Genomic DNA, 11,427 nt, shown 5'->3' with positions numbered 1-11,427 from the left:
TGACATCTCCCAGGGGAAGCCCTAGTCTACAGCTGAGGGATGTTGGTATATGAAAGGCCCAGCTCCCTTGTTTCTGGATAAATCTGAGGCACAACTTACATCCAGGGCTCCCTTGAGGAATCAAGCTGAACTACTCTCTTCCTGAGATCACGTTTGCTTGGTTTCCTCTCCTGCTTCTCCCACTCCTTTACTAGTTTCTCCTGGTAGCACTTTTTAAATAAATCACTTGCACAAAAATTCTCATCTCAGACTATGCTTCTGGAAAATCTTACCCAAGACAACATCTCAGCACTTTCTACTTCTCTTTCTTTACCTGCCTGTTAAATGTGGCTTTTCCCCCAGAATTATGTTTCAGGCTCTCTTCTCTCTACACATATTACCGGGATAATCTCATTCATGTCCATGGCTTTAACCACTACTCATGTCTGATCACGACCACACTACTTTGTGCAGCTGGGGCTGTAGATCCATCTCTGCTGGACAGCTCCACCTAGTTGCCTACAGGCACCTCTTACACCAATACAGTAGTCATTAGGCACATGTGGCTATTTTAATTAATTAAAATGAAAACTTCGGTTCCGGGAATTCCCTGGCTGTCCAGTGGCTAGGACTCGATGCTTTCACTGCCATGGCCTGGGTTCAATCCCTGGTCAGGGAGCTAAGATCCTGCAAGCCGTGCAGCATGGCACAAAAAAAAAAAAAAAAAAAAAAAAGAAAGAAAACTTCAGTTCCTTAGTCACACTAGCCACATTTCAAGTGCTCAAAAGCTACATGTGGCTAGTGCCTACCAAACTAGGCAGTACTAATACAGAACATTTCAGTCATTGCAGAAAGTTTTATTGGACAGCTTAGACACATTTCCAAACCTAACCCATCATCACTGGCCCCTTACCTTTCTGTATTCCTCAACTTTTCTCTCTCCTGGACAAGGATGGGCCAACTACAGAGAAAGGGTATGTAAGGGTATCAGGGAGGGGGGGGGGTGATCACAGAACTAGAGGCCTTTCCATTGACATCTTTTTCTGAACTGGAAGATGGAATTGACAAAGATGGTGATGAAGACCTTAACAAAGGCCATCTGGGAGCTGATGTTAATTTGGTTAGAACTGGGGTAGAGATGGGGACAAAGGCTGGTTAGGCCAGAACTTGCCCTTCCACCATGATTTTTTCCAACTCCATCCAGTAGCCTCAGCCTCGAACAAACATCCTTGTGTGAGTCAGGGCATTTATCCATCTCCAGTCTCGTGGGTCACGAGGCCTTTGTGTTTCAGGATAAGCACATGATCCAAGCCAATCAGCTAAAGTCAGTTCTGGAAATTTTACTACAAATCTCAGAAAAAAAGACATGCTCCTACGAGAGTTGCTAAGCTACTGGGACTTAAGTTTGGAGCTATGGAAATCCATTTTGCCACTAAGAGAGGCATGGGGAGAGCTCAGCCTAGAGGTGAACCACAGGTTCCCAATATCTTTTGGCCCTTTTATTCAGCTGTTCCTGAAGAAGCTTGATCCATTCTTTTTAATGGCTTGAGCCAAAAGATTCCCTTATTGCTTAGGCCAGTTGGAGCTGGGTCAGTGAGAGACCTGATTGATTAGGATCTCATTGTGCTCATGATTTCGACTGCCCTCTACTACACCTTAATGAGTCTCAATTTCTATATCTGGCCTTGATGTCTCCTCAGCTCCAGACTGTATGTCCACCTGCCTCCTGACGTCCCACAGACATGCCCAAAACTGACCTCATTATTCCTGCCCCCCCAACCTTTATTTCCCAGTTCAGAGCTGGAACCTCCTAGAACCTCCAGTACTTTCCTCAGAGAAGCCAAGGTCGTAAGTTCAGGCTCCGCCTCCTCGCAGGGCCTCACCAAGGTCACCCGCATCTTCCCTCCCTCAGCTCTTTGGGGGCGGTGTCCTCGAACCCCTCTGCAGCCTGGCTGGGCGCTCTAGGCTACAGCAGGCCCTTCAAAAAGCCTTCTCAACTCGCTGGTTTCCGGTACCGGTGGCTCCTCTAGCCTTCATCAGGGCCTCGGGATTCTATTCCCCTAAGGTGCCTTCTCTATGGTTGACTGCGCCCTACGGTCCCGACTTTCCTCTGGGAGGACGCTCTGGTGGGACCCAACCCCTTCCTATGGCTGCTTCTGCGGTCCCTTTTAGGCGCAACTGGAGAAGTCACTGAGCCCTCCGAGACTCCCACCTTCTCAGCTCTGGAAGGGTGGCACGGAGTGGGAGGATGGCGGAAGTGAGTGTGAACGTGCCCTTCCTTCTTCTCGTTCTTCTCTATGGTCACTTCCTTCGGTGACGGGGAAAAAGGGGGTCCCGGCGCCTGCGCAGAACCGGGCTGGGAGCTAGTCGCGGAGGGGGGGGTGGGGCAGGGAGCGGGAGCTGCCGCCGCCGCCGCCGGAGCTAACCGCGGGGACCGAGATGCAGGTGGGACCGGAACCGGAACCCCCCTCTTCAAGTCACTCTTCCCTCTCCGCGACCCGGCCCCGGCGCCTGCGAGGAGCCTTGGGTGGGGGCGGGCGTGGGGGGCTAGAGGCAGGAGGGGCGCCCGGCCCCGGAGAGTGCAGCAGAGCGGGCTGCTTCCCTGGAGGCTGCGGCCCCAGGGAATGGGCGGGTAGAGGGTGTCCAGGGAGGAGGGTCGGGTCGGAGTGGGTTGACCACCGGGTCCGGAGGGGGGTCTGAGCCAGAGCGGAGCCTGCACCCTCCACCACCCGCCCTTCGGGAAATATCAGAACTGAGCCGAGAGGCAGGTGCACTGGGAAAAGGTGCCTGAGTCCTGCTTGGCAGAAGAGAAACTGAGTCACCAGCTCAGGAGCCGCAGGGTCAGCGGGCCTGAAGGGGGCTGGGTCTGCCTGTGGTGCAGAGGGTTGGGTCGGCCGGTGTGAGCTGAGGTGGCCTCTGCTTGGAGATTGGTCTCTCTGCTGTGTCTGCACCTCTTGGCTCGGTTCCCGCGTGCTCCATGACTCTTATCTCCTGGCGTCTTTTCGTTGGTTTGGAATTGTCCCTACGGTTGGAGCCATCTGAGTGTGTAGGGTCTAGGTCAAGGAGAAAGGGGAGGGGGCGCTGACCGCGGGTCTGAGCAGGAGTCTCGGGTTTGGGGAGATTTGCCTGAACTGCTTTCACCCCGTTCTTGGTGCCAGTCATCTTCCAATATAATATGGGGGAGGAACACTAACAGAAGAGCCATGGGTTGTAAATTCCATGCCCAGCTCTGCCACTTGCTAGTTGTAAGACGTTGGGAAGGCTCTTCCCTTCGCTGATCTCTCTTTGAGAAAATTGGAACCCATAAAGATAGTAATAACGGCAAGTCATTTATTGTGTGCTTACTGTGTCAAGCAGGGACATGTTCTGTTTAATTCTCCCAACAATTTTAGGGGTTAGGGATCATTAGCTCTGTTTTATAGATACGAAAACTGAAGCTCGGAGAGGACATGTAATTTGTTCATGATCACACAGCTAATAGGTGGCAGAGATGGAATTTCATCCTAAGCCTAACTCCAGAACCTATGGCCTTAACCATCAGGCTAACCAGCCTTTAGGGCACGCTCTCCTGTGAGAGAAGAGGGAGGTGAAAAATCCAAGGCCCCAGCTCCCTGTTATATTTTATTTACTTTGTGGCCAGCAGAGACTTGCCCGGACCCAACCCACAGTCTGTCCTCACCTGGTGCTGCTGCCTCTGGGCCCCCGCCTGGAGGGGCACCAAAGAAGTGGGCTCTGGGCATTCCAAGCCTCCTTGACACAGTGCTTGGGTGCTGGGCTCTGGGGTCGGCTTTCAAGACAGTTGTTTGAATCCGTCATCCATCCATCCTCCTTAACGAGCAGCCTCCCTTCTCAGAGATGGACCTCGGGATGCATGAGGCAGGGTCTCTAAGCTCTGCAGGCCTAGCTCCCCTGAGAGCTGGGGCAGTGAGGGGCGGTGACTGAGGCTGGTGCAGTCAGGACTGTGCGGTGGGAAAAACAGTAGACTTGGAGTTCTGAAACTTTTTCTGAGCTTCGGGTTCCTCATCTATTACAGAGGTTGTTAAAACCTCTCACAGGGAAAGGTAAGAACGGCACATGGGAGGCACATAATAGATATTGAAGGATGGTTTTAGAGAAGGGAGGTGATGTGGAAAAGAGTCCCTTTTAGAGGAAGGTGCTGCACAGCCGTCCACCACTCCTGGAGCTGAAGCCAGGGAGAGTGGACTGGGGAGGCAGCAGGGTGGGTGCAGGCTAGACCTGGGGGTGGTGGGGCATGAGGATCTGGGGAAGGGAAGGGTGGCAGCGTGGTGTTCATCCCCGTTGCTCTCTTGAGGAGTCTAGACCAGAGGAGGGCGTCTGGCTCGGGGCGGGGCTCTGGCCCCGGTCCCACCTCAGCAGTGACTCGATGTATGTGCCTCTTCCTTCTGCAGCTGCTGCCGCTCACCCTGTGTCTTCTGGCCGCTTCCCTCTTTGCTGCCCCTCCCCACAGGCTCCCCCTCTCCACCTCCTGGGGGCCATCATGAATGGTGCCCCTTCCCCGGAGGATGGGGCCTCGCCCTCCCCTCCCCCCTTGCCCCCACCCCCTCCCCCGAGTTGGCGGGAGTTCTGCGAGTCCCACGCCCGGGCGGCTGCCCTGGATTTTGCCCGCCGTTTTCGCCTCTACCTGGCCTCCCACCCCCAATACGCAGGGCCTGGGGCCGAGGCTGCCTTCTCCCGCCGTTTTGCTGAGCTCTTCCTGCAGCACTTTGAAGCCGAGGTGGCCCGGGCCTCCGGCTCCCTCTCGCCACCCATCCTGGCTCCTCTGAGTCCTGGTGTGGAGATCCCGCCACAGGACCTGTCCCTTGAGAGCTGCAGGGTGGGCGGGCCCCTGGCTGTGCTGGGCCCTTCTCGATCATCTGAGGACCTGGCCGGCCCCCTCCCTTCCTCAGTCTCTTCCTCTTCTACAACCTCCTCGAAGCCGAAGCTAAAGAAACGCTTCTCCCTCCGCTCAGTGGGTCGCTCGGTCCGCGGTTCAGTCCGCGGCATCCTGCAGTGGCGGGGGACTGTTGACCCTCCCTCCCCAGCGGGGCCCCTAGAGACCTCATCGGGCCCCCCAGTGTTAGGTGGAAACAGCAATTCCAACTCCTCTGGCGGGGCTGGGACCATTGGTAGGGGACTGGTTAGCGATGGAACATCCCCTGGGGACAGATGGACTCACCGTTTTGAGAGGCTGAGACTCAGTCGGGGAGGGGGGACCTTGAAGGATGGAGGAGGCGTGGTGCAGAGGGAAGAGCTGCTGAGTTTCATGGGGGCTGAAGAGGCAGCCCCTGACCCAGCTGGAGTGGGCCGGGGAGGAGGGGCAGCGGGGCCTACCTCAGGGGGAGGAGGGCAACCTCAGTGGCAGAAGTGTCGCTTGCTGCTTCGAAGTGAAGGAGAAGGAGGAGGAGGAAGTCGTCTGGAGTTCTTTGTACCACCCAAGGTGAGGACCAGAGGAGGAGGGTGGGTGACTGGGAGCGAGGGATTGAGTGCTGGGGACGTGGCCCACATACCTGGCTTTGCTTACTGGGATTTTTAAAGCTAGCTCCTGACTCTGGGCTCCTAGCGTGGGCAGGACAGAGAAAGTAGTGTTATTTGTCTAACTCCCTCGGGGTGTGGAAGGAAAGATGAATCTCGAGAGAAAGGAAAGCTGGTCTCTGCGCACCAAAAATCTGGATCTTGTTCTCTCTCCTGACTTAGGCGTCTCGGCCTCGACTTAGCATTCCCTGCTCTACGATCACCGATGTGCGGACAACCACAGCCCTGGAGATGCCTGACCGGGAGAACACGTTTGTGGTTAAGGTAGGAGCCCTGGGCTCCCCTGTCCACTCGGAGCACTCTTAGCACATTGAAGCAAGGGATACTGATGCAAGGAGGGGCACATGTGCCGGGTACCTTGACGGTGTGTCCCTGGGGCAGCAGCTTTTCTGGGACGAGGGGCGAGAGGGAGGATGTTCCCGTTCCTGTTGGGGATGAATAAAGGCCTCGAGACCTGGGAGTGGCCTGTGGGCCTCCTCTTGTCCCCATAGGTGGAAGGCCCCTCGGAGTATATCCTGGAGACAGCTGATGCTCTACACGTGAAGGCCTGGGTGTCTGACATCCAAGAATGCCTGAGCCCAGGGTGAGGAGCCCGTCTTCTGTCACTGAGGGGACCAGGGGGTGAGGGCGCTGAGCAGCCTTTTGCTTCTCCCCTGGTGACTTTCCTCCCAGCACCATTTTCCCTGTCTCTGCAGACCCTGCCCTGCTACCAGTCCCCGCCCCATGACCCTCCCCCTGGCCCCTGGGACCTCATTCCTGACAAGGGAGAACACAGACAGCCTGGAGCTGCCCTGCCTGAATCACTCGGAGAGTCTGCCCAGCCAGGGGCTGCTGCTGGGGCCCAGCGAGAGCAGCGACCGCCTTTCGCAGGGTAAGGGTGGAGCCTTAGAGAGCTGTGAACCTCGGGACCCGCCACGCAAGAACCCCGGCCATCAGGCCCAGGCCCTCTCTCCAGGCTCTGCTGTGCACCCCATGCCTACTTCTCAGCTGCCACGACCAAATGTCTGACTTTTGTCCCCGAACGTGCCTGACCACAGTTTACAGTTTAGAACCATCACCATCAACAGCCCCACACGAGCCGCAGGCCGCTTCTCTCCAGCCTTCTATGCCCGGCCTTGTCCCCTTTTCTGTAAGCCTGTGCTGGCCACCACTCTGGCTGGAGGTAACGGTTCTCTTCTCCAGAGCTTCCAGAACGCTCTGTACATATCTTTGTTTTGTTCTTACTCTGCATCTCTCTGCGCATGTTGACGGTACTAGATTTTCTTTTGACTCCCTACTTTTAAACACACGTGTATGCTATCCACATACATAAACACACAAAGATGTGTCTACCTGGCCCCAGCTCACCTTTCTAGACTCCACTACACCCTTTTTTTCTGATCCTCCATTCTGAGCTTCAGTTTCACTGTGCCTAGCACACAGGCTGTATGCAATGAGTAAACAAATGAATTAAAGATTGTTAAGAGCCAGAACGGACCTTACAGGTTGTCCATTCCAATCTCCTCGTTTCTCAGGCAGCTAAGAGCAGAGAGGAGAAATGGCATTTCTGAGGTCATCCGAGAGTCACTGACAAAGACAGCGGCTATGCCAGCTTGTTGCCTGAGCCATGGCACTCTGCACTCCGCATATTCCCATCCTCTGAGCACTGATTATGTACGACGTGCCTGTAGGCTCATGCCTGCTGCTCAGCAGACATTCAGGAGCGCCCTAGTACATCCTTGACCCTCTGCTAGGCTCTGGGGCAGGATGAGGAGCTCAGAGCTGCCTCGTGGGCTCACAGTCTAGCTGAGTTGGCAAGACATCACTCCCTCTATAAAGCAGGACTCCCAAATGGAGACCCTGTGCTTAGTGTCCTCTGAGCGGCACCAGCAGGAAGCCTCGGGAGCTCAGAGGAGGAGGAGAATCATGGGAGGTGGGATAGACGGGGAATTCTACACAGGCGAGGTGAGAAAAGAACATGGCTTGGAGAAGCTAGGAGAGCAGAGACCTGAGATGGGGAGAGCCCCGGAGAGCTGGAAAAATTAGACGGGATAATTGGGTTAAAGCGGAGGACACAAGAATACAAGTTAATCTGAAGATCAGGTTGGTTAGGTTGGGGGGATTCACAGAAGGAGAATCTTTGATGCCTCTCAGAGTTGGGGGTTTTGTCCTGCAGGCAAAAAAAGGATCCCTTTTTAACGTGAAAATATTTGAGGGATTCTACCCACCGCCATCCCCACCTCTGCGACTATAGCTGTAATTTCAACTGTTGATTCAGAAGAGATGTAGGTACATTAGGATTCTAGGACCTTGTTGGAATAACTGCAGTCCTTTAGCAATGCGTGAAGCATAAGTTAGGAGTCATTGATTAAAACCATCAGGGCTCAGTGCCTGAGGAAAGATTCAGCATTTCAGCCAGCTGACCACCAGTGTACCCAGGGTAACCTGGCTGGTGGGGAAGTGGGCCCAAGCAGACCAATCCTCCCAAAGAGTAGCTTCTCGAGCTCTCAATTTTGCCCTCCTCCTTTTTTTTTTTTTCCAGGGGCATATGGGGGCCTCTCAGACCGCCCCTCAGCGTCCATCTCCCCCAGTTCCGCCTCCATTGCCGCCTCCCATTTTGACTCAATGGAACTGCTTCCCCCAGAGTTGCCCCCCCGTATCCCCATTGAAGAGGGACCCCCAGCAGGGACAGTTCATCCCCTCTCGGCCCCCTACCCACCCCTGGACACTCCGGAAACAGCCACAGGTACCAGAGGTGTGAGTGTGTGTCTGCCTCCAAGCCTGGTTGACCACCTGCCAGAAACTCTTGTCTTGGGATCTTGAGGGATCTGACCTGGGGGGCTGGTGGGGGAACGGAGGAGGAGTGACATATGAGGGGAAAGCAAGGCTTTTCATCTCCCAGGATGAGGGAGGCTTCCCTGACACCTCAGTTTCCTTCCCTCTCTCTTTCCTGAAGGGTCGTTACTGTTCCAGGGAGAGCCAGAGGGAGGTGAGGGGGATCAGCCCCTCTCAGGGTATCCTTGGTTCCACGGGATGCTCTCTCGACTCAAGGCCGCCCAGCTAGTGCTGGCTGGAGGTACCGGCTCCCATGGCGTTTTCCTGGTACGTCAGAGTGAAACGAGACGGGGTGAATATGTCCTCACTTTCAACTTCCAGGGCAAGGCCAAGGTGAGTGACTGAGGAGAAGGCTCTGTGGTAGGCAGTGGGCCTGCGGGTAGAGTGGGGAACGCTGCCATCAGGGGAGAAGGGTTCTGTGACTGGCGGGGTTCGGGCTCCTGCTTTACCCCACTCATCCCGCCCTCAGCACCTGCGCCTCTCGCTGAATGAGGAGGGTCAGTGCCGGGTTCAGCACCTGTGGTTCCAGTCCATTTTTGATATGCTCGAGCATTTCCGGATGCACCCCATCCCTCTGGAGTCTGGAGGCTCCAGTGATGTTGTCCTTGTCAGCTATGTCGTGTCCTCCCAGCGACAGCAGGGTGAGCAGAGCAGGTCTGCAGGGGAGGAGGTGCCCGTGCACCCAAGAAGTGAGGAGGTGTGTGTGCCAGAAAGACGGGGCGGGGGGCTTGAGGAGGAGAGGCTTTGTCAGGGAGAGAGGGCTAGAGAAGTTTCCTGTGTGTTGGGTTTCTCGGGGAGAGAAGTATGCGGGGATGTAGGAAGGCAGGGGGCTCTGTGCTGGAGCCGGGAGGAAGTGGAGAGCTGGGTTGGCGCATTCCCATTCCATCGGACCCTCTGTTCCATCGTTTGTCTGTCTCTTAGATCCATCCTCCCTGGCCTTGTCTTTGCCCTTCATCACAACCTTGCCTTGGGCCTGCCCTTCTTGGGGGTGCTCGGTCTGATCCCCCGCCCATCTCCCTTGATGTCTGATGTCCCTGTCTGATCTCTCCCTTTTCCCCACCCCAACGTCCCATCTGTCCCCACGTTGCCCCTCCCCCCCAGGCCGGGAGCAGGCCGGGAGCCATGCAGGGGTGTGCGAGGGAGATCGATGCTACCCCGATGCCTCCTCCACCCTCATGCCCTTCGGAGCGAGTGACTGTGTGTAAGTGTGGTCCTCCTCTCACCGCCGCCCATGATCCATCTTCCATGGATGGGGGTTGCTCAGGAGATGGGATATGGGGGAGATAGCACATGGCTCCTGGGGGGATGAGTGAAGGGGAGGCTGCTACAAGAGCTTGCCTCCCTCCACAATCAGTCTGTCTTCTTACCATTCCTATCCAGAACCGAGCACCTCCCATGACCTACCCCAACCCCCTGAACCCCCTTCATGGACAGATCCCCCACATCCTGGGGCAGAAGAGGCGTCGGGGGCGCCAGAAGTGGCGGCAGCAACAGCCGCAGCAGCCAAAGAGAGGCAAGAGAAAGAGAAAGCGGGCAGTGGAGGGGTCCAGGAAGAGCTGGTCCCCGTGGTTGAGCTGGTCCCCGTGGTTGAAATGGAAGAGGCCGTAACACCAGGCATGGAGGCCCAGGGAGGCGCTGGAGCTGGTGGGGCCCCCGGGGTAACCCTGATGGTGCAGCTCCAGCAGTTACCACTAGGGGGCGATGGAGAAGAAGGGGGCCATCCCAGAGCCATAAATAACCAGTACTCCTTCGTGTGAGATACCCTACCCCACCCTTTCTCCACTCTTCTTGCTCCCCAGCCCTCAGTTCGTGAGATTGGGGCTGGGCAGGGACATAGAGGAGCAGTGGGAATCCCCTCCCCACATGCTTCCTGACCCTTGACGGCTAAGGGCATATATGTTGGTACAAAAAGGTTCAAGAGCCCTGCTAACTCCCCAGTTCATACACTACAGGTGCCCCGTCCCCTGGGCAGGGGATTCAGGCTCCATTACCTCCCCAAGGGGCTCTTATGGTCAGCCCCATCCCTGGGGGCCATTTCCCCATCAACCACTCCTCAGCCCAAGGAAGGGTGAGGGGGAAGGGCTGTCAGTTATATTAAGGTGGTTGTTCTTGTTGTTTTAAACAAAATGGAGAAGCATAAATAAATAAAAGGGTTTATCTCAGTTCCATCGTGATGGCTGTGGCCAGTTTTTGCAGTGGGGACTGGGACCGGTGGGTCAGGAAGGTAGCCCACTCAGTGTTGCGAGCTCCAGAGCTGAGAGACTGGAGGGCTGGGTCAGGTTGAGTCCCTGTTGCTCTCAAGACCTGTGCTTTCGGCCCATCACTCCTCTGGGGGCTGTCCTGTTTCTTGAGCGGTAAGTGCAGAGCCAAACGGTGCTTCTCGGGGTCTCCAGCCAAGTTCTCTTAATGGGACAGGACAGTGAACGGCAGGATTGATGACCTCCAAGGAGCCTTCCTGCTCTGAATTCTTCAGTTAAGGCTTCCTACCCTAAGGAGAAAGCAGGCCGAGAGAGATTGTAGGGGGGCTGGGCTGGGGGCACAGTGGCTGTGTTGGGAGAGATTTAATGTGGCAGCCAGAGGGACCCAAGGGCAGGCTGACTGCCCCCCTTCTCAGAGCCAAGCTGGGAAGCTGCCAGCTAGATGATAAAGAGTGCTGGCTTCCACTCCTGCCTTTGCTTCTCATTTGCTGTGTGGCCTGGGCAAGGTGTAGCCTCTCCAGGCCTCAATGTCCTCATCTGTAAAATGGGAAGTTTCATCTAGGTTGGAGCTGCTGACATGATTTGCTTGGCCTGGACAATGTTTCCATTGGAATTTCACATAAAAGTTCAGATTACTGGCTTCTCTTGAAAATTAGAAGATCCAGCCTCACGTGGTACCCACCTTCTACATCTGCTCCATCCCCACCAGCCCACTTCACTCACGTGATGTGCCTAGCTAGGCCTGTGAGCATTTGAGTTTGCAACATCTCCTCCTCCTCCCTGCGCCCCCCCGCCCCGCCATTAAACCCAGGCTCTCCTCTCTGGACTGAATTGCGGCTGTGCCCTCCTCAACCGAGGGCACGCCTGGGCTTCCCAGCTCTGTGGGTGCCAACAAGGAGGGGCC

General features: G+C 55.8%; 1 protein-coding gene across 7 annotated transcripts; it reads left to right on the top strand.

Annotated features, from left to right (window-relative positions):
• The first annotated feature begins 2,343 nt into the window (after positions 1–2,343).
• On the top strand, positions 2,344–10,491 carry SH2B1 (SH2B adaptor protein 1). Of its 7 annotated transcripts, none has more exons than XM_061208256.1 (10): positions 2,344–2,424; positions 4,389–5,416; positions 5,674–5,775; positions 6,003–6,094; positions 6,207–6,382; positions 8,033–8,236; positions 8,447–8,658; positions 8,795–9,022; positions 9,427–9,526; positions 9,706–9,796. In XM_061208256.1, coding segments are annotated over exons 2-10 (2,055 nt in total). In that variant the 5' UTR covers positions 2,344–2,424; positions 4,389–4,477; the 3' UTR covers positions 9,708–9,796. The 7 variants fall into 7 exon arrangements, with proteins under 7 accessions (XP_061064239.1, XP_061064240.1, XP_061064238.1 ...); XM_061208257.1 differs by lacking the exon at positions 2,344–2,424 and adding an exon at positions 2,585–4,040; XM_061208255.1 differs by lacking the exon at positions 2,344–2,424 and having other exon boundaries at positions 4,249–5,416; positions 8,795–8,966; positions 9,706–9,819.
• The last annotated feature ends 936 nt before the right edge of the window (positions 10,492–11,427 follow it).

Source organism: Eubalaena glacialis, chromosome 13 (assembly GCF_028564815.1).
Source record: "Eubalaena glacialis isolate mEubGla1 chromosome 13, mEubGla1.1.hap2.+ XY, whole genome shotgun sequence".
Lineage (NCBI taxonomy): Eukaryota > Metazoa > Chordata > Mammalia > Artiodactyla > Balaenidae > Eubalaena > Eubalaena glacialis.
This window is presented reverse-complemented; position numbering and strand designations above follow the sequence as displayed.

Coding starts and splice junctions, on each gene's coding strand:
- SH2B1 (XM_061208259.1), top strand. CDS start 4,364: ATGTATGTGCCTCTTCCTTCTGCAGCTGCTGCCGCTCACCCTGTGTCT. Junction 5,776..6,002: donor AGAACACGTTTGTGGTTAAG/GTAGGAGCCCTG, acceptor TTGTCCCCATAG/GTGGAAGGCCCCTCGGAGTA. Junction 6,095..6,206: donor CAAGAATGCCTGAGCCCAGG/GTGAGGAGCCCG, acceptor CTGTCTCTGCAG/ACCCTGCCCTGCTACCAGTC.